The sequence below is a fragment of the Leptodactylus fuscus genome, chromosome 3 (genome assembly GCF_031893055.1).
Source record: "Leptodactylus fuscus isolate aLepFus1 chromosome 3, aLepFus1.hap2, whole genome shotgun sequence".
Taxonomy (NCBI): domain Eukaryota; kingdom Metazoa; phylum Chordata; class Amphibia; order Anura; family Leptodactylidae; genus Leptodactylus; species Leptodactylus fuscus.
Window position 1 is genome coordinate 190,518,723 of NC_134267.1, and position 27,445 is coordinate 190,546,167.

Sequence of the window (27,445 nt, forward strand, 5' to 3'; positions counted from 1 at the left end):
CCCAGTACAAAGCCATTGATATAGCCATTTATTGGAGAAAATGGGATCTAAGTGCAGTTCACTTGCTCGTGTTTTAGCTCACAGTTTCAACTTGACCATAAAGGGTAGAAACACAACGTGATTCTTTATTGGTTTAAGAAGCAGAGAATTTTCTGAGTGTGATAACAATCAGAGCGATGAGGACGGAGGTGCCAAGTAGGGCTGCCAGGACTATCGCAGCGACTGCTCCAGGACCCAGGGAACCTGCGGAGTAGAGTAGAAGAAAAGACTGAGAAATAGTTCTGACATATCACATGTGTATTATACCATTTTTCTACAACATATATATCTCTAGGACACATGACAATCTGTTTGCCAAGAAGTAAAGGAGTTTTGCTCAACACAGCAAGGCAAAGGCTCCACGTTGCAGAAACGCAGCTTTTTTTGTTGTTGCAGATTTTGCTGGGTTGGAGTGGAGTGAGAAGAATAAGTACTTGAGATTCATATATATATATATATATATATATATATATATATATATATATATATATATACAGTCCTATGGAAAAGTTTGGGCACCCCTATTAATCTTAATCATTTTTAGTTCTAAATATTTTGGTATTTGCAACAGCCATTTCAGTTTGATATATCTAATAACTGATGGACACAGTAATATTTCAGGATTGAAATGAGGTTTATTGTACTAACAGAAAATGTGCAATATGCATTAAACCAAAATTTGACCGGTGCAAAAGTATGGGCACCTCAACAGAAAAGTGACATTAATATTTAGTAGATCCTCCTTTTGCAAAGATAACAGCCTCTAGTCGCTTCCTGTAGCTTTTAATCAGTTCCTGGATCCTGGATGAAGGTATTTTGGACAAACAATTCAAGTTCAGTTAAGTTAGATGGTCGCCGAGCATGGACAGCCCGCTTCAAATCATCCCACAGATGTTCAATGATATTCAGGTCTGGGGACTGGGATGGCCATTCCAGAACATTGTAATTGTTCCTCTGCATGAATGCCTGAGGATTTGGAGCGGTGTTTTGGATCATTGTCTTGCTGAAATATCCATCCCCGGCGTAACTTCAACTTCATCACTGATTCTTGAACATTATTCTCAAGAATCTGCTGATACTGAGTGGAATCCATGCGACTCTCAACTTTAACAAGATTCCCGATGCCGGCATTGGCCACACAGCCCCAAAGCATGATGGAACCTCCACCAAATTTTACAGTGGGTAGCATGTGTTTTTCTTGGAATGCTGTTTCTTTTTGGACGCCATGCATAACGCCTTTTTTTTATAACCAAACAACTCAATTTTTGTTTCCAAAATGAAGCTGCCTTGTCCAAATGTGCTTTTTCATACCTCAGGCAACTCTATTTGTGGCGTACGTGCAGAAACGGCTTCTTTCTCATCACTCTCCCATACAGCTTCTATTTGTGCAAAGTGCGCTGTATAGTTGACCGATGCACAGTGACACCATCTGCAGCAAGATGATGCTGCAGCTCTTTGGAGGTGGTCTGTGGATTGTCCTTGACTGTTCTCACCATTCTTCTTCTCTGCCTTTCTGATATTTTTCTTGGCCTGCCACTTCTGGGCTTAACAAGAACTGTCCCTGTGGTCTTCCATTTCCTTACTATGTTCCTCACAGTGGAAACTGACAGGTTAAATCTCTGAGACAACGTTTTGTATCCTTCCCCTGAACAACTATGTTGAACAATCTTTGTTTTCAGATCATTTGAGAGCGGGCTGTCCATGTTCGGCGACCATCAAACTTAACTGAACTTGAATTGTTTTGTAGAAAGAAATGGTCCAAAATACCTTCATCCAGGATCCAGGAACTGATTAAAAGCTACAGGAAGCGACTAGAGGCTGTTATCTTTGCAAAAGGAGGATGTACTAAATATTAATGTCACTTTTCTGTTGAGGTGCCCATATTTTTGCACCGGTCAAATTTTGGTTTAATGCATATTGCGCATTTTCTGTTAGTACAATAAACCTCATTTCAATCCTGAAATATTACCGTGTCCATCAGTTATTAGATATATCAAACTGAAATGGCTGTTGCAAACACCAAAATATTTAGAACTAAAAATGATTAAGATTAATAGGGGTGCCCAAACTTTTTCATAGGACTGTATATATATATATATATATATATATATATATGATATTTCCCATTCCTTTTATAGCCATTCTTGGCTTTGGCACAAAAAAAAAGCCACAGTAAAATCCGCACCAAAAACCTGCGTTTCCGCAATATGGGGCCTCAGCCTACTACTGGGGCAATGCGGAAACGCTGTGGGAAAAATCACGGCATCTGACAGTATTCATGCAAATCCCATGCCCACTTTGTGTTTAAAACCACAGCGCGGACACACTGCGATTTCCAGAATCGGCGCGGTTCTGGAAATCGCAGCATGTCAATTATATCTACAGAAACACCAGCGGCTTTCCCGTAGAAATAATGGTAACATAAAGTCCGCGGGGGAAAACTCTGTGAACTTTCTGTTCAAAGCGCTGCAGGAAGAACTGCGATGCATTGCCACCGTGGTTGTTCCCACAGCGCTTTAGCATGACGTTTCCAGCCCGTGGGGCCTTAGCCTTAAAGTGATTTAAAAGGGGCTCTCTCCTTTTTTTTTTTTTTAATCGGTGGCCTGCCAAAGCAGTTTTTTACAGAACTGCAACTTCCAATGTGGTTTACATGCCAGGAGCTACAGTGCACATACAAGCCCTTCATTTACTGTTGTGGTTAATACTAGCATAAACCTGACGGATCTTTGGCACATCTAGTTTGGGCTAAATGTTCTTGAAATGGGATGTGCCAAAAATGTGCCAAAACAGTGTCATAAAATTATGGATCAAAGTAAGCCAACAAAAAGGTGGTATAAAAATAGTCTAGACAGTGTGAAGATAGCCGGACACGTCATCTAGTATCAGCAACTCGGGGATTTTCAGACTGCCAGTCTGAGGTCACACTACCACCGCTGTCTGCCCCGGGGTTTCCATCCTAAACCCTGCGGAAACTGGACAGGGGATGGCTTGCCGACGGTCAGCTTTAAAGCCCATCTGACTTTGTGTCCATGCAAAAAGAAAATTGGTTTCCATGAGGAGAGGCAGCATACGGACACCGGCGGTCACCTTTAGAAACGCATTCAAATGAATGGTTATAAAGCTGACTGCCGGCAAGCCGTCCTCTGTTCAGTTTCCCTGGGGTTCAGAACGGAAACCCCAGGGTTGATAGCAGCGGTAGTGTGAACACCCCCTTACATTCATGTTCATAACAGCCATCAGGAACATCAGCCTTTTTTTTTTAACCCCTTCAAGGAAGTATTCCCATGATTTTTTAAAATTTTCTAGCCCTTAGAAAGTTACATGTTGTAATTCATAGCCCATGTAATCTTCTTACTAGTAACTGTATTTATAAGCTATTTTATTTGGTCCTCAGCTGTGTCACATGACCAGCAATATGATTCTCCAATTGATACAGAATCTCTTATGTGTGGACAAGAAATCAGTTTCTCTATTCTATTGTATGAGAGCCTTGATGTGCAACTCCTAGGAATGAATAGAAAAGCTGTTTGCACACGGACAATGAGTATGGTTTATATCATCAGGTCGCCTTCTAATGGGATAGACTATCAAACTATTTATAGCAGTGCTTCTTTAGTTTAGATACAGAAAATCAGTTTAGATACACTTGTATCTTCCCTACTGTTTTATATTTTACATTTCACATTCATTGGATTCACTTGCTATTTACACATATAAAGAATGATACGGAATCTTATGACTAAAAGAATGATACTTAGGAAAGTGCATTGGCCACAGTCACATCTGCTGCCTCAACCACACCATAATCCAATAGAACTGCCAGGCAGGAGGAGCGCAGCTATAGCACAACGGAGTCAGGTTCATTTTTGCTATTCCTTTTGATGTATCAAAAAACCCCAAAAAAACATTATGTTGCAGTTTCTCTATGTAAGGGCTTTCTGTGGCTCTTATGGTCTCCAGAAATAAAGTGTGTGAGGAACACAGGATGAAATCCCAGGTGGGATCTGCACATGACATGTATACTATATACAGTAGATGCTTTACTGCCATTATACAGCAGGGTGGAAGTCTGGAGGGAGGAGTGTTTTTTGCTATGCAACTGAGCCGACAATCGAGAGCCATTTCATGCAGAAACCCAAAGAAAGTTAAATATCACTAAGCACATTTTCGGCTTCACAGCTGAAATCTCCCAGCATTCCTTGCTAGCATGGAATTCCTTGCTGGCCATACGCAGCCACGTCAGCCGACAAATGTCATGTACAATATTACCACAAGTGATCATTCTCGATGGCAGGCGCCAGAATCCAGTGTAACAAAAAACTGTGTTTGAAAGATTTGGCTGTGGGTAAGGTGAAAATACATGTGTACGACATGATCTGATAAATCTGGCTCATCATTTGACTTTATGCTTGAATGAGATGAATGATTTCCCCCCCCTTCCCCATTTATGACAAAAGGTAATCCCCGGTGATTTGCATTTGGCCTTCTAAAGTGAATGTTCCCCCCGATATAGTTTCACTGTATGTAGGCCATGCAGAGTGATGTGCTGCATAAATGATATAATAACCTGTAAAACAGGTTTGGTGGGTGATCACTGGCACGGACCAGTTGTCAGGAACAAGTGTTTTTGGAGTAAGGACAGGTTTTTACGATGTAATTTTTGAAGCCAAAGCCATGAGTCACCAAGGGCGAGGACCTACAAAGGGCAGATGCTATTTTTTTTACAATTGGCTGCAGAACTGAATCAACAATATCTGAACTTGTGGCATTAACCTTATAGGATCAGTTCAGAATACTTGGCCCAGTCGCCAACCTGTGATTTACAGACCCTTCACTTTAGGCACCAGGGGCTGCGCATAAATTTATTGTATATAAAAAAAATATCCAGCTCATATACCCTAGCCTAGGCTCTATAAGTCTCCTCCAACTCCTCCAAGTATCAGACACGTGTTCATGTTTAGTGTTATAAGCACGTGCATGTTACATGATGGGTATGAGTACTGGGTAACGCCAACCCAACATGCTGAGACCACTGGTTCATTTGCACTGAACTTCGGGCCTGTTGTATGCAGCAAATCTAGGCCGGGAAATACAATACATGTATCAGTCAACTATTCCAACCTTGGCCTTGTGCCAATGTGACTTGGCCATGATAATTGCATGTCATTGCCGCCCGCTTGCTATTGCTTCCGGTATTGCTGGGCTTCTCATTGCACTTGCCTCAGCATCCATGTCTCCATTTTCAGTGCAGATGTGTTCTCTGGTGTCTTATTCTGAGAACCTCCACATTGATGTGTTTTTAAACCTTAAGATGTTTTTTTTTTTTTTTTTTAATGTTTTTAGCCTTGTAATTTTCTTGACTTTACATTAAAGGTAAAATTGTCAGTAAAAATCACTTCACGGATAGAAAAACAATGGTCAATGTAATGTTATATGTATTTGTATTTCTTCTTACGCCATCATTTTGTGAAGGTTGATCTGTGCTGTCTTACTTCCAGCAATTTTTTTTGCACATAGTAAAGTAAGAAAGATGAAGATATAAGAAAATGAGCTTCCTTTTCAGGATGATGGGTTCCTCCGGTGCACCATCCGTGTTTCTGTGGCCCCTTTAATTCAATGAATCGGTCTGCCAAATCAGACAGGAATAGGACCTGTTCCATATTTTGCGATCCACATAAGGGACCTGGCCATGTGTACGGACCCATAGAAATGGAAAAACCCTGATGGCACACTGACCATTCATACGGTCGCGTGCAAGGGGGCTAAATATGAGGCCGCATATAACAACATGAACCCAGTTTAGCTGGTCCGGCAGGCTGAGTTTCATTCAGGTCACCTTAGCTTCTTTTAGGCCAGATTCACGGACCAAGTTTCCCAACCTGAACTTGGCTGTGTGAAACCTGTCTTAGGTCTCGTGCACAGTCATGGCCAGCACACTGAACCATTCATTTCTATGGCCCCATACACATAACTGTTTATTTTCACAGTTCAGTATATGGGTCTGTGAGCAAAAATTCAGACAAGTCCTATTCCTGTTCGTTTTGTGGACTATGCTCACTGGCCTCAATGAATGGGACCTTGGAGGCAGGGGCGGCACACGAATGTTATTCTTGTTCCATTCAATCACGACTGTGTACATGTCGTCTTAGGCTGAGGCCCCTCGTTGCAGAAAAGCAGCTTTTTTTTTGTTGCATATTTTGCTGCAGTTTTTTTTTTTTAGCCAAAGCCAAGAGTGGATTGAGCAGAAAGAAGAAGCTTGAAGCTTTCCCATTCCTTCTGTAGCCACTACTAGGTTTGGCTCAAAAATACCACAGCAAAATCTGCAACAAAATAAAAAGCTACATTTCTGCAATGTAGGGCCTCAGCGTTGCAGATGTTGCCGCGTTTTTTGAGCCAAAGCCAGGAAAACCGCAACATAATCTGCAACAAAAAAGGAGCTTTTCCACAACGTGGTGCCTTAGCCTTACTGTATCAGTGTTGGTATAGGAACAAATCTGGTTTATGATTGCGGTGAATTTACAGAGCGTGTCATCCAAAAATTGCCTATCGTTTACATCTACCTTCTAAAAGTATTTTTTAAATCTTTTTGGATTTTTTTTTCCTATCTGCATTTCTCCTAATGATAGTCTGACACTTCCTGTTCTGTAGAGATTACTATTTAGCAGTCACCTCATTATTGCCACAGCCAGGATTACATTGGAACCTAGCTATAATATATAGATAACACAATAAAGTAATAAAGTAATAATATTGTAGCGTAACTAAAATCTTGAGGGCCCGGTGCAATCTTTTGTCCGGGCCCCCTACCTCATCCCTACAGCGAATTCTTGACAGTGATGGTCACGGGTGCTAAGAAGTTTAATCCCCCTTAGTGTGTTTAGGGTAATCTGTGAGTCTCCTTGGTTTATAGGCCAGATGGAAGCTGCAATCTCAATACTGATACCAGTGCTTATGGGCTCCCTAAGACTCCTGGGCCCTGGTGTGACTGCACCCTACTAAATTACGCCCTTGAGTGTGTATGGTATATGTAGATTCGCAATACATGATAAACTGAGTCTAGCTACCCCCCTTTCTGCACAATGACCTTTCCATAGGTCACAATGCACTCCTAAAAAGTTTCTATAGCTTGATTTGACTCTACTGAATCTTAGATCGCAGTCCATATGAGAGCTGGATTTACTGACCTGTACACTATGCCCAAAGATGAACTCCTAGTGTTATAGCTAAATATATCTATAATGGTAGGGGTCCGTCTCCCAGCATAAGTATACAGGCTGGTAAATCTGCCTCACACATTAGTCTCTGACATCCAAAACTCGGACTGTATCATCTGTTGAAGTTGGTATTTTGTTCCCTACACCATAGAAGTATTGGTTAGAATGTGTACCCAAAAATAAAGCTTTCCTATTATTAATATTGGGAGTCTTTGTCTGTTAGCGGACTATTGACTATAGAAGGTCTATCCTTCTATTATATTATTGCCATCCTTGGTTTTTCTATAAAAAATTTTTATTAAATTTCTTTGAGATGAATGTGACAGGAAAAACCCAAATAGCACACTGACCCACGCCACGCTTGTCTGCAAGGGGCCATAGACACTGATCAGAGCGGGGCAGAGATACCTCAGTCTGCCAGATTTACTATAACTCATGCCAGGAATGAGGAATTGATGAGCCATTTATTCTGATTGAGAGGAATTGGGCACAACTGGCTACAGATACCAAAAAGTAACATCTGTACCAATAACCTGTACATCTATGAGCAGCTTCCAATTTGGGCCTACACAGGCTGGTTTCATAACTCAAACGTGTATGAGATGTTGCATGGAGATAGTGAGTGAGGTTCTTAGGCCTGGGGTACATTGTCTGCTGGTGAAAGTGCCCACAATAGCTGCAGCTATGACTGTCTCAGGACTGTAACCAGCCCATACTGTGTATAATGCCGCCATTAACACATTTTCTCAGAAGTTTTACAGCGTGGTAACAGCTTTTCTGACTCATTCACCGGACTGAACTACCACAGTGTAAGAAGAAGCAACGTACCATCACTGTTACCCAGAGGGTCTTCATATGTGGGGTCTGGCTCAGGTGCATCAGGTGGGACCCCAGTGACATCGGAGAGGGGTACAGATGGTGTGGTTTCAATGGGTTCTGCTCCAGAGGGAAGCTCTGGGGGCTCCTGCCACACAGTGGGTACTGCTGCTTGAGGGTAGCCTACTGAAGAATAAGAACACCAGTTATAAAGAGGGTTTTTTATTATAGTGGACCACCTGGTTACATTACATGGTCTGCTATATCAGTTTCTATCATATCTATAGTGAGCACACAATATAAAAATAAGCAGTATTTGACATTCACTAGGACGACCTTACTGTGGCAGAGCTGTGGGCACGGAGCCCGTACAAAGACACACAATCCCTGTGGCATATACTACAGTCACAGGCTCTCTGGTGCCAATGTGTGTTTGTACAGCATTGTACTGAAGGGGAGAACACCTGCATAAAGCTTCAGGGTGAAATTTGGACAATGGGCAGGTCCTGATATACCATGCATGTCCTCAGTGTCAGGTCACCTGTACACAGAGCCATGTGCAAGGAGCATGTAGGGCATCACACAGGATATTATAAAGCACCAAACTATGGGACAAATCTACCATAGATGTTTATAATGTTGTCCATTTGGTGCAAAAAAGATGGTTGACCTGAAATGAGGACAGCTTTGGGGAGATCCAGGGGGCATACCAGTAGACAGAGGTACAGGTCGCATCCAAACTCTGGTATCAAAGGTCACTCAAATGACCCAATGGTACATATGAAAATATCAGTATTATGGGTGGCATACGATAGGCGGGGGCTGTAACAGATTTTACATTGATCCCCATGACATAGGCTTTGCTTATCATTGATGGGCTCTAATCCCATTCTTGCCCTTTAGGGCTAGTTCACACAGCGGAAAAGCTACTAGCTAGCAGGAAGAAAAAAGCGAGCCGCTCCCATTGAAGTCAACTGGAGCCTTTTTTGCAGGTGGATTTTGAGGGGGATTCCTCCAAATCCAAAATCCACCTGCAAAAAACCTCCGTGTGAACTAGCTCTAAGTGTGTCGCTCTTGCAGATACACAAAATAGATTAAAAAAACTCCAGGCTAATGCGCTCTACTTATATTCAAATTAAACAGTTCAGAGCATATAAAAATCTTATGTCCTTCAGTTACAAACTAAAGTTATATGACGATAAACCTCATGGGTGTAGAAAAGGTGGCAGCACACCTAAGCAGACCGACTGGCTGAAACGGCCATGAAGTCGGTGTAAAGCTATATTGGTCTTCGAAAGGTCTATTTAGTTGTGGTATGTTTGTATGTTACTTTTCTTTTTCATTTATGTGTGTTATTTATTCATTTACTTCATTATTTTAGTTGTTTTTTTTTACTATATATTACATGAGTTCTTTGTCAGGGCCATTATAATCCTTTTGTCCCTGTTAGATTTCATTATAACACTTCACACATCCTTTTAAAATACTTTTTTTTTTGATAATTAGATTGCGTTGTTTTTAAACAGGCATATCGGCACATTATTGGTTATACTTACTAGGAGTTTTGCGATGTTGAAACACAAGTACGCATGCGCGCTCCTAAGTTAGACAAATGGGGAGTTTTTAACTCCTCCTATATCTTTATGTCATCCCTTGTGATATATTGTGGATGCACAAGTACGAATGCGCGTGGTTAGTTCGAGCACATAGAGATTTTATTTCCTCTTACATAAGTACGCATGCACGTTTAGAAATCAGAAGGATGGAGGCTCTAACCCCTCCTATATTGGCACGATATATAGCTCTTGCAGATACATTACTCTTGTAAATAACCCTATAAACAAGACAAAAACATTTGAAAAAGTTTCACATTTATTTTCAATATACACTATGTGATCAAAAGTATCTGGACACCTGGCTGAAAATGACTTACAAGTTGGTGGCGCCCTCCATCGGTAATGCTGGAATTCAATATGGTGTTGGCCCACCCTTAGCCTTGATGACAGCTTCCACTGTCGCAGGCATACATTCAATCAGGTGCGGGAAGGTTTCTTGGGGAATGGCAGCCCATTCTTCATGGAGTGCTGCACTGAGGAGAGGTATCGATGTAGGTCGGTGAGGCCTGGCACAAAGTTGGCGTTCCAAAACATCCCAAAGGTGTTCTATAACATTCAAGTCAGGACTCTGTGCAGGCCAGTCCATTACAGAGATGTTATTGTCATGTAACCACTCCGCCACAGGCCATGCAGTATGAACAGGTGCTCGATTGTGTTGAAAGATGCAATCGCCATCCCCGAATTGCTCTTCAACAGTGGGAAGCAAGAAGGTGTTTAAAACATCTATGTAGGCCTGTGTTGTGATAGTGCCACGCCAAACAACAAGGGGTGCAAGCCCCCTCCATTACCGATGGAGGGCGCCACGAACTTGTAAGTCATTTTCAGCCAGGTGTCTGGATACTTTCGATCACATAGTGTATTTGTATACACATTTTGGTTAACCTATGTATAGTAACTACACAGCCATCAGGAGATTTATGTAGGTGAATAGCGCCATCTATGTGTGATGAGTAGAAATGCGCCCATTTTTCATTTTGTTTTGTTTTACAGTAAACGCCTCATCTGAAAGTCTCACGAAGAATAAATTCTTTTGTTGTAAAATAAAAAGGAGACCTTAGAGGATCTTTGACGTCCCCAGAGATGTGCAGTATTATATACCACTAGAAAGTCCACAGTGTGCTGAATTCCGTGCACTGTCCACTTTCCCAGTATGCACCCTGGTGCTGGAGATATCTATGCAGCACCGCTGTCTCCCCACTGTCAGAAAGGCAGGCCTTACACCTCAGCATCATTGCTGACAGTTCAAGTCTATGGAAAAGTCTTGCAAGGGGGAGCTTGCATGACAATGCAGTGAGGAAGAGGCTGTAAGGCCCGACTTTCAGACAGTGGAGAGATATCAGTGCCGCACTGTCAGATTTATAGCATATAATACCGCACATCTATGAGTATGTGAAAGATTCTCTTTAAGACCTGCTTCACATTAGAAGTTTTAAAGGGGTTATTTTAGGAAATGGATTCTATTGCAGTGCAGTCAGAGCACTGGAGAAACATAGTACTGATATACAAGAGCATCCCCCAGGGCTCCAGTGATTTGCAGAGCGCAGGAGGGGATCCAAAGTCACCAACTCTGCTATACTCTTTTTGTAGATACAGGGAAAAAAACCAAAACTTTCAAGTGTTATTTAAATTAGCCAGTTGGGAAGTGCACTGGGGGGCGGGCCTTCAACTCCCTGAAGCACTGTTCTTGCCACTCAGACCCCCTGAGAGTTGATCCTCCCACTGCTATGACATCACCCATCCATCTTGAATAGCAAGAGTAGTGCCCTGAGACCTGAAGGTCCGCCCCCTGTGCACCAACTGCTTCATTTGTGTAAAACTTCAAAGTTGGTTTTCTTTACATGTTTCCCCTCATTTTAAGAAAAATAGAATTATTGTTGCTATGCCTTGTCAGACCAAGATGCATAAAACACAGTGATTTAGATTTACTAAGGCTGCAAGCTCACAATGTGTGCATTCACAGGTACATGAGAAAGCAGCACAGCCAGCACATGGATGGTATATATTTTAATGAATGTGTCCAGATAACGGGTGCACAAGCCTACAACCCGTCCAGATTATTTGCCCCGGATCAAGGACACACCCAAATGTCTAAGATGTCGGAAACATTTTTGCTCAAACTAGATGTGTGTAGATACTCCTACTGTAATACCTCAAATTTATACCACAATAATAATAATAATAAATTTTATTTATATAGCGCCAACATATTCCGCAGCGCTGTACAGTTTGTAGGGTTCAAATACAGACAGAAAGATGCATTACAAAGAACGTCATTTCACACAATGGGACTGAGGGCCCTGCTCGCAAGAGCTTACAATCCAGTCATAACTACAATAGTAAATCTGCCCCAGTGTTACAGTTATATACACTATACTATATACTTATATAGCGCCATCATATACACTATACTATATACTTATATAGCGCCATCATATTCCGCAGCGCTTTACAGATAATGTTCTTTTAGCCATCCAAGCTTTGAAATATCACATCTATTGAAGCATAAGACAGTGGTGAGGGCAGTACACAAAAAGTCTAAAAACCCATAAAAAAAATGAAAACTATTGTGTTGTACTTATCTTTTTACCATAGAATATTCTACCGAGGTTCCCAGTGTAGTCACACAAGGGTGTAGTTTCAAGCTCCTGGGCCTCAATACAAAATCTGTAATGGGGACCCTACTTACCTTGTACTATTTAGAATAGAGGTATATTTGATGTATTTTGGGGTCCCTTCTGGGTCTAGAGCCCGATAATGACTGTCATTGGGTGTAGTTACTCCGGCTGTAACCATACAGTATACAAACTATACTATGGAACAAGCCTTAAAACCAACAGCAAAAACTGAATTCATTGTGATATCCAAGACAAATGATCAGGTTATTCTGCAGATATGTTACTCTGTAAATCTGTTTGTTTTTATTCATGTTACATGTGAATGGAGTGTTGTGAAATCCAAAGCACTTGCATTGTACTTTGATAGCTATTCCACAATGCATCCATGTGTATGTACATAATACAGCGACTGTCAGAGGCTTAGGCTGCTGATCTGTCCTCTGTGCTTTACATTGCAGCGTTGCTTTTCCAGAATGGTTTCAAATACTGATTGCCATTTACAGCAAATGTGGAGTTATTGTAAGATACAAGTAACTAAATGCCAAGAAACAGTGTGTGATGGCCTGGTTGTTGCCTCTCCCCAGTTGGCTGTACTGTCGGTTCTCCCTGGTAAACTCTCCCAAATTAAGAAGGACCTGTTGGGGCATTTTCTCACGGCCGCCAGGGCTGTCATTCCTAGGCACTGGCGCACCACCGCTCCGCCTTCTTTGTTTGAATTCCTACAGTAGCTTCTCCTTATCCGGAGAATGGAGGCCTTGGCCGCGGAGGATTCCCCAGATCCCTGCAGGTTTGAAGGCCTGTGGCAGCCGTGGGTTTTGTTTCAAGACTCCTCTGAATTTTCCTCTTCCTTTTCTTGAGGTGGGGTTGGAGGATATCTCCTCTCCACCCCCCCCCCTCTTTTCTAGTCTCTGATCGTGCCCTATCCTTCCTCACTGTTCTCCCTTTTCCCCTTGTTTTGCCTTTCCCGTTTCCGCTTGTCGTCTTGTCCTTGCCTTTAGCAGTCGCCGTGTTTATCTGTTCTCTTTGTTTTCTGTTTTTCCATCTTCCTCCATTTGTTTTCTTCGTTTGTTGGCCATTTACTGTGGCCTATGGTTGCTGGTTTTTGTCATTTTCACTATACCAATGTTTGTATCACATTGTACTTTGGGAGTCGGGGATGCTTCCTCGACTCTTTTCCACTTGCTGGGGCCTGCGAGCCTCGAATGTCGTTGATTATTCTTTTTTGTTTTCCTTCCCTGTTTAAAAACCCTTAATAAAATCTGATTATACATAAATGCCAAGAAACAGATTAGATAATATTGACCACGGGTAAAGCCTTATCCACATGTTGGCATATTTCACAGATGCCATATGTACCGATTCATTTTACTGTCTTTATTCACAGGTCCGTGGCTATAAATCAATGGAAGCATGGACTTGTTCTACTAATACTGATGTATCTCAGATGCACCTCACCTATGAAAGTTTATGGGGAGAAGAGGGGGGGGGGGGGAATAAAAAAAAAAATCACAGATGACATGTGTGTGCATCCATGGTTATCTGTGATTCTGCTAGTCCTGGCCTCCCAGTGTCCATAGCGGATCTTTTCCCGAAAATCAGTAGAGAGAGCGACAGCAGGCGCCTGTGGAAACTGTCCATGTGAGCTGAACACATCCCTGTGCAGACAAGACCTCTGCTGTGATGCTGCAGGCCTGTGACCTCCACCATAGTCAGATAAGGCCATTACCTGTGTTCTGTGACATTACTGCCACGTTCTGCTATAACAGACAACTACCTGCAGGAAAGTGCCCAGTGGAGCCGTGACCTGCGAGTGTTCATGCGAATATTTCTGAAGCACAGCATGGTGGGGAGCCGACTGCCATGTTCCTCTTTTTAGGATGGGTAGTATAGTATTCTCACCTTTTCTGTTACCAACATGACGGAGAGACAGTGAGGCTGGGGAGACACAGACACTATTTGAAGCACAATGTCCCAACTCTGAGAAATCCTGTGCAAAGTCACACTAAGGCTGAGGCCCCATGTTGTGGAAAACCAGCTTTTTTTAGTTGCGTTTTTTTTTTTTTTTTTTTTAAACAAACCTAGTAGTGGCTACAGAAGGAATGGGAACTATCTAGCGAGCTCTTATACTTCTCCCATCTTCTCAATCCACTCCCGGCTTTGGCTAAAAAAAACTGCAACAAAACAAACTTCTATTCCGCAACGTGGGGCCTAACCCTCTGTGCAGTCCCAGCCTAAAGTGTTTTTTTTTTTTTTTTGCTATCTATGGAAGCCTATTGGTGAAGTCTACAACTGTATGCTTTTACCGTGGCCACCTATTGAAGGTAATGTGAACAGAGCCAAAGACAAAAAACAAAAAAAAACCCTTTTGCGTTATACAGGTGTTTGGTACCATTTATGACCCCCCCCCCCCCCCAAGTGATAGAGCACATTAGTAGCATACTAGCTCTATAAAAATGTCCCTTTCTTCACACGACTGCAGTGAATGCAGAACACATAGGCGCACACATTCTACACACAGCTGACAAATCTTACACACTGCTGTCAGCACGGCCTGGATAGGGATAGGAACTGCGCCAACCTCAAGAACAAATTAAAAAGCGCCGACTGGGCTGGAAGTGAAAGTGAATGTCCATATGCTACATTTACATGACATTTACAAAAATGTAGCCTTGGCCAATGACTACATGGAGTCACTACCCAGAGCAGAGAAGTTGCATGGTTGTCTAGTTCAGAGAGCACATCTTCAGACACCATTTTAGTGACTGTATAAGCCAGAAGGAAGTGTTGCCGTACAGATCGCTGTATCACATGAGCACCTTGCCATGGATCATTTTCCCTGTGGTGGTGCTATAGAGTACAACAATTTGCTCATGCTCTTGCTTTGGTGCATCTTGGCTCATCTAGGTTGGACTATAATTTTCTAAAATGCTCAACATGTAGACCAGGGGTCCTCAAACTTTTTAAACAGTGGGCCGGAGGCAGAGCAGGTCACACAGACATCGGGAGCGGTGCCCTCCAATAGGTAAAGTGAAGTGCGCTCCATGGCCTGGCCCGAGCTCCCCAGGAGCTTCATTATAAATGCACGCCTGCCGGCATTGTCGGCGGGGCCAGACAGAAGTGCTTGGCGGGCCGCAGTTTGAGGACCCCTGATGTAGACTCTCCACAATTCATGTTGCGGCAGCCATTTTAGTTAATCTGAGACAAATAGCCAATTGATTTAAATTTTTAAAAACTACAGTGAAAGATGGAGCCAGAGGCTGCTCTGCTTATAGTAATAGGTGCAGAGCTGCAGTACCTATATGTCACCACTATACAGCTCTTCTATTACATGAATAAGAGCAAATCTGCTGCAGACGCTGACGTCACTTCTGTCGCTTCCAGTGCACAGAGGCAGACGCATCACCCGATTAGTTTGGTGGTCTGGCTGTTGGATTCTCACCTATCATTCTAGGGATAGGTCATCACTATGACAAATGACTGTGGGAACTGGAAAATCCCTTTAAGGCTAAGGCCCCATGGGACTGCCCGCAGCCAAAAAGCGCTACAGAAAAAAACCGCGGCGCCATCACATCATGGTTCTTCCTGCAGCACTTTAAACAGAAAGTTTGCTGAGTTTTCCTTTGCATACTTTCTGCTACAATTACATCTATGTGGAAACCACCGGAATTTCTGTAGATATAATTGCCATGCTGCGATTTCCAAAACCATGCCAGTTTTGGAAGTTGTGGTGTGTCCGCACCGCGGATTTTAACGCAAGGTGAGCAAGGGATTCGTGGGCGAATGGCAGCCTTTCCAACCTATGGGGCCCCAGCCTTAAAGGACCCAGCTAGTATTGGCTTCAAGATACCTTTTAAGTTTTTGTTGGTCCTTTTTATTATTATTACATCCTTGAAGCTATAACTATTTTTGTTTACTTTTACCTTGATGTGGCTGTTTAAGGATGTATTTTTCATTGGAAGCTAACCTAACTAAATTTTTTCTAGACGTTTTACTTTACCCCACAACAGCCTTGCTCTGAAGCTACAGATACAGGGACAATATAGTCACGTGTGTAAAGGATTGGTTTGTGAACAGAAAGCAATAAATAAAAAAAGTTGTCCCAAATTGTAGATACCTACTGTATAATGGGCTAGACAGTGGGGATCACAGGATCGGTTTTAGGTCCAATTCTCTTTATTAATGACCTTGCGGGTGGGCTTGATAGTTTTATAGTAAAAAAATATATAAATATTTCATAAAGCTCTAGATAACCTGCCAGCACGGACACAAAGATGAACTGTAATCTTGGTAAGTGTACAGCAATGCACCTAGGCCAAAGTAATCGTATTTCTGCACATACATGAAATGGAATAAAATATAGAATAGCAGAACATGAGGAGGACTTGGATATTCAGGTTACAAGTAAGCTATACTCCTTGTCAAGCAGCGGCCGCAAAAGCAAGTATGATTTTAGTGTGTAAAAAGTGAAATAAAATCCCATCCTCTGATTGTAATACTAATACTAGTACCCTGATACTAATCCCTTGTTAGATCACATATTAAAAGATAGTCCTACTTCCCCCAAGCATATTCACCTATTACTGCCCCATTGCCGAGGATAATTTATAGTGATACACATTATACGCCCTTGTCTGTCACTTTTATAGATTTAAAGAAAAACGATTACTAGAAATCTAATATAAATGCAGGTGAAATAATATACAGATGCTTGTAGAGAATGGGCTCAGTGTTATCTGTGTGTTTACATAAGGAGATAATAGACAAGGCTTTATCAGCAAACAGTGAGAGAAGTGAGTGACATCATCTGTTCTGTCTTATCAAACAGGTCCAGCTCCATGGAAACACTGGATATTGGATATATTGTGTATTGTATGTAAACCCCCAAATGTGAAGCACCATGGAATTAATGGTGCTATATAAATACACAATAATAATAATAAAAATAAATAATAATAATAATAAACACTATGCAAACAATGGGAGGAATAATTTCCCATAGCAGGAAAACAAAGCAGATTTGCTAAATCAATATATTTAAAAAAAACAAAACAAAAAAAAACCTCTTGAATTTACATAAACTAGAAGTGTAAATAGGATCCTTGAGATGGGAGTACCCCTTTTAGTCCCATACCAATGCACACTTCAAAGTTGTTTTTATCTAAATCTACATAAATGACATACATATCAAATGGCACTTTCGGTGGGGGCAGCGGCCACAGGACTTTTTAAAAATGTATTTATTTATTTTTACCTAAACTAGTCCAGGACAAGGCCGCTCTGAAAACAAACCAAGCGGCCCTATCCTTCGCTAGTTTGGGCTTCTGCATCTGAGCACAGGTGGCGTCATCACGACTATTTGATTCTGTAAAATTTGCAACACAGACCTCTTTGACTCCTCACACCCGACCTCTATATATATATATATATATATATATATATATATATATATATATATATATACACTCACCGGCCACATTATTAGGTACACCATGCTAGTAACGGGTTGGACCCCCTTTTGCCTTCAGAACTGCCTCAATTCTTCGTGGCATAGATGCAACAAGGTGCTGGAAGCATTCCTCAGAGATTTTGGTCCATATTGACATGATGGCATCACACAGTTGCCACAGATTTGTCGGCTGCACATCCATGATGCGAATCTCCCGTTCCACCACATCCCAAAGATGCTCTATTGGATTGAGATCTGGTGACTGTGGAGGCCATTGGAGTACAGTGAACTCATTGTCATGTTCAAGAAACCAGTCTGAGATGATTCCAGCTTTATGACATGGCATTGCATTATCCTGCTGAAAGTAGCCATCAGATGTTGGGTACATTGTGGTCATAAAGGGATGGACATGGTCAGCAACAATACTCAGGTAGGCTTTGGCGTTGCAACGATGCTCAATTGGTACCAAGGGGCCCAAAGAGTGCCAAGAAAATATTCCCCACACCATGACACCACCACCACCAGCCTGAACCGTTGATACAAGGCAGGATGGATCCATGCTTTCATGTTGTTGATGCCAAATTCTGACCCTACCATCCGAATGTCGCAGCAGAAATCGAGACTCATCAGACCAGGCAACGTTTTTCCAATCTTCGATTGTCCAATTTCGATGAGCTTGTGCAAATTGTAGCCTCAGTTTCCTGTTCTTAGCTGAAAGGAGTGGCACCCGGTGTGGTCTTCTGCTGCTGTAGCCCATCTGCCTCAAAGTTCAACGTACTGTGCGTTCAGAGATGCTCTTCTGGCTACCTTGGTTGTAATGGGTGGCTATTTGAGTCACTGTTGCCTTTCTATCAGCTCGAACCAGTCTGGCCATTCTCCTCTGACCTCAACAACGCATTTCCGCCCACAGAACTGCCGCTCACTGGATGTTTTTTCTTTTTCGGACCATTCTCTGTAAACCCTAGAGATGGTTGTGCGTGAAAATCCCAGTAGATCAGCAGTTTCTGAAATACTCAGACCAGCCCTTCTGGCACCAACAACCATGCCACGTTCAAAGGCACTCAAATCACCTTTCTTCCCCATACTGATGCTCGGTTTGAACTGCAGGAGATTGTCTTGACCATGTCTACATGCCTAAATGCACTGAGTTGCCGCCATGTGATTGGCTGATTAGAAATTAAGTGTTAACGAGCAGTTGGACAGGTGTACCTAATAAAGTGGCCGGTGAGTGTATATATATATATATATATATATATATATATATATATATATATATATATATATATATATATATATATACACATACACACATATATGTCCCACAGCGGTCCCCTGCAACCACTGTTATGCTCCACAGTGGTTGTGGAGCATAATAGAAGTTGCAGGGGCCGCATGGTCGTCTTTTGACCGTCCGCCTCAGGTTCACCACAGGGTCAGATGTGTATCACTGTAACATGGTGTATGGTGGAAATGTGTAATACGGTGATGACAGCTGAATATGCTTGGAAATGATGGTAGACTTTCTAAGTACCGGATTCAGATTAAAGGGGTTGTCCCATCACAAGGATCCTATCTATACTGCTAGTTTATGTGGATTTAAGACTTTTTCCTAAATGCATTGCTTTATCAAAACTGCTTTGTTTGACTGCTATCTTAATTTATTCACTTCATTGTTTACACTCCGTTTCTATGGCTCTTGGGATTATCTGCTCATTTGTCAAGTGATGTAGCTGCCTGCTCTCAGGGGGGGAGGGAGGGGCTGGGAGCAGCTCTGAGCTGTTTGTGTCTTTTAAGTAGCGGAGCTTCTCAGAGAGCTCCGGGATTTCTGAGCTCTTATCAGTCGGTTTAATTGAATTTGGCTGATAAGGGCTGAAATAGGGAGTCCATTACCTCTGTATGTAATGCAAACTGACTCAAATCCAGCTCTGCTACATCAGCTTTACACTGTGGTAATTCATTTACAACCAATCCCGTGCAAGTGAAACCCTGCCCACCAATATGCCGAGAAAAGCAGGAAGTGAAGAGAGCACAACAGCCTGCAGGTTAGTGAACAAGCGTCATGGGAATACCCCTTTAAGTCTCCACATTGTACAAGGGATATTAGAGAGCTGGACGGGGAGGTAGGTAACTAGAAGGTAGGTAACTAGACTACTGCAAGGGATTGGAGGTCTCTCTTTCAATATAAGGTTAGAGCAGGGGTAGGGAACGTACGGCTCTCCAGCTGTTGCAAAACTACAACTCCCAGCATGCATGTTGGCTCTGTTGTTCTGGGAACTCCCATGGAAGTGAATGGAGCATGCTGGGAGGTGTAGTTTCACAGCAGCTGGAGAGCCAAAGGTTCCCTACCCCTGGGTTAGAGGAATTGAGCAAGTTCAACTTGGTAAAAATTTTGTCTTGGAGGTGGTTTTCACTAAAAGGTATATACACCCCCTCAACAACAAGCTGGAAGGATATGCAAATCAATGAAGCAGCAGGTGTCAGTAAGATCTACAAATGACCACGTTCTAGTTCCTATCCCCAATCTGTGGCATGTGAGAAACGCTTAAAAAACAGATTGGCAGCAAAGCTTTTTAGCCACTTGAAACGTTAATCATCATATGTGGACTTGTGGAATGTGTGAAGCCTCCTGTACATGCCGGTTATCATTCTGGCGGACCGCTATGCGACTAGGCGGAGATGCCATCATTTTTTCAGTATTGTGTGTCTGACTTGGTAGGAGGAGCGATGAAAACCTGGAATGACTGCAAGAGGAGTGTGGAGGTGAGCATCTACACAGATGAATCATCTTACAGTACAGAATGGATCGCTACACACCATTCTTCCAATAAATCCAACTGGACGCAACATCCCAAGCCTAGGGCAGGAGACACAAACCATCAGAAGGCTGACTTGCTATGGGCCAGATGTCCAAATACAGTTGTTTCATTGATCTCACCTACCAATCTCATAAGAGATCAAGGTGCACAAAAGATGGCAATGAAGGTTTATTGACTTCAGTGAGGTTAGACTGACTTTTTCTCAGATGTAATGAGGCCCCCTGCAACCTCTATTATGCTCCACAGAGGCCCCTGCAACAAAAGATAGCAATGGAAGTTTACAGTCTTCAGTGAGGATAGAATGACTTGGTCTCAGATGTGAGGAGGTCTTTACAGGAAAACATAACCCTGGTCCCATTTCAGGGATCATATTGTGAAGTTGTACAATGTACAGTAGATGTCCGGACCCCTCTAGTCTTCATTGCAAGTAACCTAACAGCTCAGCATTACATTGACATGGATGTGGAACCAGTGGTACAGCCATTTCTCTAAAGTGTCCCAGGACCTATTTTTCAACAGGACAAATCCAGGCTTTACAGAGCTTGTGTTATTGTGCTACCATGGCCTGCAGCGCCCCCATTCAGCACACCTGAGAAGTCCTTGGTTGCATACTGCAAAGGAGTCGCCAGCATTCAATCTTAATGGTTTGGTTGCCCAAGTATATTCAGCATGGCATAGCATTCCTCAGACAGCCATTAATGACCTCTTGGATCACCTGCCAAAGTGCGTGTATTTTTTGCGGGTGGTGCTCGTACTGGATACTGAATAAATCGAGACTCATTTGTGTTAATCATACTCCGACATCTAGTAATAAAGCCTAGCTCAGCATGGCGATAGATGCTTATCTATGGAGAGAGGGTCAAATCAGAAGACATTTTTCAAAGTACAAATTTCTGAAAAGGTGGAATGGTAGAAAAGTCACTGTAAAGAATGGCAGGTAGTGGGATTGCCCAGTATGGGGCTGGGCCTGTACATGGTGCCTTTTAGATCTGCTTCAACTTTCTAAACTGTACTGGAAAAACAAGACACGGACTGCTCCGAGACTATGTTGACCAGTTTGTAAAACCTAGCAGTTACTTAGCCTAATATTTGAAGACCTTGGAATAAAGCGTGCGGGCAGATACAAGTATGTGAGATGAACACTGCTCCAATGTATTACACAGCCAGCAGAACAGACAGGGGTCTTACATCCGACTTGTTTGCAGACCAAAAATAGCACGTACTGGAAGGTGAATAATTCTAAGCTGAACCTATACTGGTAGAAGCGTAAATAAGATCAAAGGAAACGCCTGGATAAGACAAACTAAGCATTACACAAATTGAAAAGGAAAACATAAAAAATAAGGGAGCAGATCTAGAAGTTTTTTTTTTTTTTTTTACGGTGTCATGACTTACATAAGACAAGTCTCTACACTACAACATCAAGGCAAAAGCAGATTGACCAAATGTAGATCCGGCTGATACACATTTCATATACATGTAACATACATGTTTGATACCAGAAAACAACCTCCACCTTGTCTAGATCGATAATAGGGCACCTCTAGAAATTTATGGGCGACTACACGATCATATTGTGAGAGGGGAAGATAAAAAAAAAAGTCAATCATATAGCAATGTCCCTGGTCCTTTCTGAGCTGGTGGGTGCAGACTAGTGGCCATATACTGCACACAGTGAGAAGGGAAGGAATCTATTTTATAACTGGCTCACTCTCAACCTCCAGAGTCGGCCCATTCACTTGAGCCTACTCCGGAGGGGGAAGCCGTGACAGTCGGATTTTGGCCCGAGAGTGACGTGGCTCCCCACATCACACTCGGTGCCAAAATCCGCCATTACGCTCCCCATGTGAACTTAGCCTTAGAGTAAGTTCTTGCTCAGGACATATACAGTGAAGTACTAACATATATAGTAAAGTGCTCTAGTCATGATAGAAAGTTTTTATTAATATCCAAGACTCTATTAATAGCCAATGCCTCAGCGTAAAAGCTGCTTTTCTTGTTGTTGCTGCCTTAGAGTGGCTACAATAGGAAATATATAGGGAGCTGCTTTTTCTACAATACAGGGCTTAAAGGGGTATTCCCATGTTGCATACTCACCAGTCTTCACTGCTGTAAAATCTTCTTTCTTCTTGGTTTCATGCGTCATTTGGTGGGCGGGGTTTCATATGCAACCTGCCATTTAGCTCCGCCCCCAAATTAGTGTGTAGCTCCGCCCACAGCATAGCGTGATCCTATGGGGCGGCTGAAGGGCCTGTGATGTCATCAAAGGTCCTTAAACACTATATGCACAATATTGGACTATGAAGTACAGGCAGGAGCAACTCCATTCTGTGTTACATACAGAGACTGCCTGTGTCTGCCATAATGAACACAATTGAATTAGCTAGCCTGATAACTGGGAGAACAGAAGACGTTCAGAAATGAAAGCAGCTCCTCTCCCCTATCTGAGAGCAGGGAGCTAGGTCATGTGATGTAGACACAGGAATAGCTAGATACACAGGCTGGCTCCCTGCACTTAGCCCCTCCTCCCTCCCCCTGAGAGCAGCAGATACATCACTTGACTTTTGAGCAGATAAGTCAGGGCTGTGTCAACAATGAGTTGAATAAAGTAAGATAGTGGACAAACAAAGCAGTTTTGCTGAAGCAGTGTATTTAGGAAAAGTCTTACATCCACATTAACAAGCAGTATAGATAGGATCATTGTGATGGGACAACCCCTTTAAGATTTTCTTTCTTCTTTCATCTGCTGCACTTCCTGTCCAACCTTTCCCTCTCCACAGCCTTCTACAGAGATGAGTCATGTGACCTGCAGCCCCTCTGATAGAGATTTTCAGAGTGAAAGTCAGCTTAGCAGAAGGGGCCTGTAATAATGTATGGAAAGTTTGCTAAACATTGCCTGTATAAGAGAGGCCATTTTGTGTCCATCTTGTATTCTATGCTCTCAATGTTCTTAGTTAAAAACACACATTGGTTATAGAACCAATATACAACATATATCATACACTACACTATATGAAGAGAGAAATTAAATTGTTACCACTTTCCTACAGCTCCCATGCAGACTATGCATTGCCATGGTAACAGACAACAATCATTGCAGTAATTTTCCCTTCTGTTTGTCCCTTATTGCTGGCTAACCGATACAGCCTAAAGGCAGGCGGATATTCAGGACAATTATCAGCAAGGTAAGCAGCTGAATGGGGTAGGAACGATTGCGGCAGAGATCATTCCTGTCCCAGACAGTTTGTATCATCCTGTGTAATAAGGAACATGCAAACGCTCACCAATGTGTTTTCTCGTTGATGGGCACATGAGTGGCCGACATCTGGCCGTGTAATACAGGCCTTACCTAACGTATACTAGAACAAGGTATGGAAAAAATGGCAAGATTACACTGTACCAATTCTGAGATGATGTAGAAATCAAGCAGGCAATTGTTTAAGACACATATTGCAAAATAACTTCATCTTGGATTCATAGGGTTAGTAAAAGAGGGGGGAAAAAGGTAAACATAGCCTAAAATATTTGGCGCCCATACATAGGACTGTATGGGCAGAGTTGGGGGCTGAGTTTATGACATCCTACTGCATTCATGTATATGGAGCTTCCAGACCTATTCCATTCCAATAAGACAGATACATTACAGAGCAGGTTATATTCTGCTCTGCGTTATTGGCACGGCACAGATCCAGAAGCCTTACAGATGTGAATCCATAACAGAATATAACAGAATGCGCGTGGATAACATTCTGAGGTCACTACTAGTTTTAATTTGGATGCACATTCGGCCGTGTGCATGAGCCCATACTGTTTCTTGCAACAAAAATTTGCTGTAATAGTTATATCAGAGTGGTTACTCAAATACACTGGTCTTAGCTTACAATACTACCATAATGCCATACAATGGGCTTTTCTGTAACTTGGGAATCTACTGTAATCACATTCATCATAAAATGCCACAGACACTGCCAATCTGTCATGTACATTGGCAAAATGATCCAGCCACTCAGCATGGGCATTACATAGTAACTCTCTGCATTATGTAAGTGCCTGCGCCAATGATCATAGCGCCTCTCTACAGTACAGTGCGATACTACATGTGCACTGCCTATGGACACCAGGTGAGGGCGACTCCATCTTTTGGTACACTGTGCACACTGAAGAAACTATCGTCCTCCACACAAGAAGCAATTCCCATTGCCCACAGCTCTGCCAGACTTTTTGCATGTAAAGGATTAGCGTCTGTAGTGTTGGCTAGATTTTCCTTTTAACTTGGAATTACATTTTGGGGACTTTACATGAATTACTAGTTTCCCATAACAGGAACATGCAAATCTGTCTCCCAAGATGTAAACAGGGAGACAGTGCCTTTGTTATGCTGCCCTCTATGGGAAGCACCCTGAACAACATGCCTGACTTTCCCAGAAGCCTTTACTGCATAATGTGGGATTTTTACCAAGACAGTTTCTCAGCTACGGACGGCCGTTTCGGTCTGGTTGGACCTCGTCAGCGCAGCGTAGAGAGAACTGACTTGGTAGAAGTGAGAGGCTGAGAGACCAGATTATGGGCATAATGTCACTTCTTAAGGAGAGACCACCTATTAGCTGTGTGGAGACTTTATACAGCCATATTCGCTCTACTGTAAGGGATCTTGGGAGGAATATGCAAATTTGCCTCCCAAGATGTAAATAAGGAGACAGTGCCTCTGTTATGCTGCCCTCTATAGGAAGCACCCTGAAGATCATTCCCATAGACTTTGGTTCTTAAGTTTCATGGTTTTCAACCATTACCTTGGAACAAATAAATTCTGCAATTGAGGGATCACAGTATAAGTGTTGTACACAATGCTATTACGTAAAACATCAATTAAAATAACAGATGGGAAAATATGTATTGTAAAACTCAGACAACAAATGAACAAGAACCACACGTTCTACAAGTCTGTCTCTGCTCACACCACAATGGCAACACCACTGGTTTTTGATGTCCGGTCTGAGAAAGCTTTTTAGGCTATGGCCCCTGGTATTGGGTCTGCTGGAGGATGTCATCACAGATACTCAACAGTGGACCCTTCTGAAGGTAAAACATCATGAAACAGGTATTCACTGCGGCTTTCAACCATGATTTCTTCCAATCCCATCCACTACACTGCTACTATACTTTACTTCGAGTACGCAACGTGTATCCCCAAACATAGGGGGGTCTCAACTATATGTCCACAGGGAGCAGAGCCACAGTATGAATGCAAGAAAGCAAATAAGATTTCACTAAATCTCACCCATATGCTGCAGTAATCTGAATTCTGCATGAAAACTGGTTCTCTGCAAGAATACAGATGTAGCAAAGATAACCCGAACGTCTACCATTGGTCAGCCTGGTACAGTGCGATATCTTATTTTTCAATGATTTTTCACTGATTTTGTTGTCACCCTCTGTGATAATATATCACGCCGCACGCAGAGCAGTTTAGTTGCAGAAGTTTTAGCTAACTCTGCTACGCCTGAATACTTGAGAACTCGGTCCATCTTTCTCATGACAAATCTGCTGACTGCGTTTGTTGGAACGCGGCAATGTGAGTCTTTACACGCTTGTGTGAAGATCTACAGTGGAAGCAGCACATTAGTGACAATGCTTCATTGGGCAAAGTTATCTGTTCGGAGTTTCTCACCGTTCTGCTAATTTTTCCTGAAACTGCATATATGTTCCTGGACGCCATATAGCCTACAAATTGGCAAATTACAAGTATAGGCAGGGTTAATAACATACCTCAGTAAACGTATACCAGCAAAAAAGGCCATTGGTCAGACCCATGGCCGGCGTCAGCGTGGAGTTAGTAGCCACAACGGGCGAATGGCCAGTGGCAGCATGAAAGGCGCCCTGTTACCTCGCACAAAGGACACCTTGTCCACTGGTCGAGTCCTGTGCAGACCCAGCCCTGTGTCCAGCCACAAATCTTACATCAACTTATTTACAGAAAAGGAGAAATGTGTAACACGTAGGTACGCGGCTAGATTACAGCATTAATAGGACTAATCTCTAAAACGTATATACATCATGGAGGTTCTGTCCCACAATAAATTATACGTATGACATCATGACATATACATAAATTATCTGTAAATTCACCATCGAAAATCTGAATAAAGAAAGATGTTAAATTTTATCAAATAAAACTTGTGATCTCAATAGGCCAATTCTTAGTTCCGAATAAGATACAGGCCTTGTAATGAAGACTGTCACATGCAATGCTATTGCCTAGTAAGTTAGTCGTCCTTCATATTACCTGTGAGGAACGCAGGCAGAAGAATTCCTGTAAAAAGCAGGAGCAGCACGAGTTGTGGGGTCCCCGAGCAAGACATGTTTATCTACTGCTGGGAAGATGTAAAGTGTGAGAGGTGAGACGTTATGGAGACCTTGCAGCCTCTGGGTTAACAAAGGTGTCTCTGTCCAGTAAGGATGGAAATGTTTAGCTGAGGATCAAGAGAGAAGGCACACACACACCCCAGACACCTCGCACTCCCCTCATAGCCCTCCTACTCAATCACGTCAGGGACCAGTACCACCCAGCAAAATTCCTTTTCCAAACCACCCAAAAAAAGCCCTCATCTAACACACGCTTACACGTCCAGTACAGATTAGTAATACATAGGAAAGATTTCCTATAGAACATACAGGCTAATACACATTATACTTGGCAATGTATCTTTGGACAATATACCACAGATTTTTCCATAGTTGATAAGGATGAGGGGGAAAAAAAAAAAAGCAGGACCAGCAGTTTACGCTGTTGATCCAGAAAAAGGCAAAATCCCAATTACCCCATGTGAGTGGGAAATATTACTTCCCAATTCCAGATAAGCCATCCGCATTAAACAAACCCACA

At 42.5% G+C, this 27,445-nt stretch overlaps 1 protein-coding gene across 1 annotated transcript; it reads right to left on the bottom strand.

The window, feature by feature from the left end:
* Nucleotides 1-27,234, bottom strand: SNORC (secondary ossification center associated regulator of chondrocyte maturation). Its single transcript, XM_075268938.1, has 3 exons — nt 26,846-27,234; nt 8,082-8,255; nt 1-243 (listed from the first exon to the last, which is right to left on the bottom strand). Exons 1-3 carry the CDS (start codon nt 26,919-26,921, stop codon nt 134-136), a joined length of 360 nt encoding a protein of 119 aa, XP_075125039.1. The 5' UTR covers nt 26,922-27,234; the 3' UTR covers nt 1-133.
* Between the last annotated feature and the right edge of the window lie 211 nt (nt 27,235-27,445).

Coding starts and splice junctions, on each gene's coding strand:
- SNORC (XM_075268938.1), bottom strand. CDS start 26,921: ATGTCTTGCTCGGGGACCCCACAACTCGTGCTGCTCCTGCTTTTTACA. Junction 8,256..26,845: donor TCTGCCTGCGTTCCTCACAG/GTAATATGAAGG, acceptor CTTATTCTTCAG/TAGGCTACCCTCAAGCAGCA. Junction 244..8,081: donor CCCTCTGGGTAACAGTGATG/GTACGTTGCTTC, acceptor TCTACTCCGCAG/GTTCCCTGGGTCCTGGAGCA.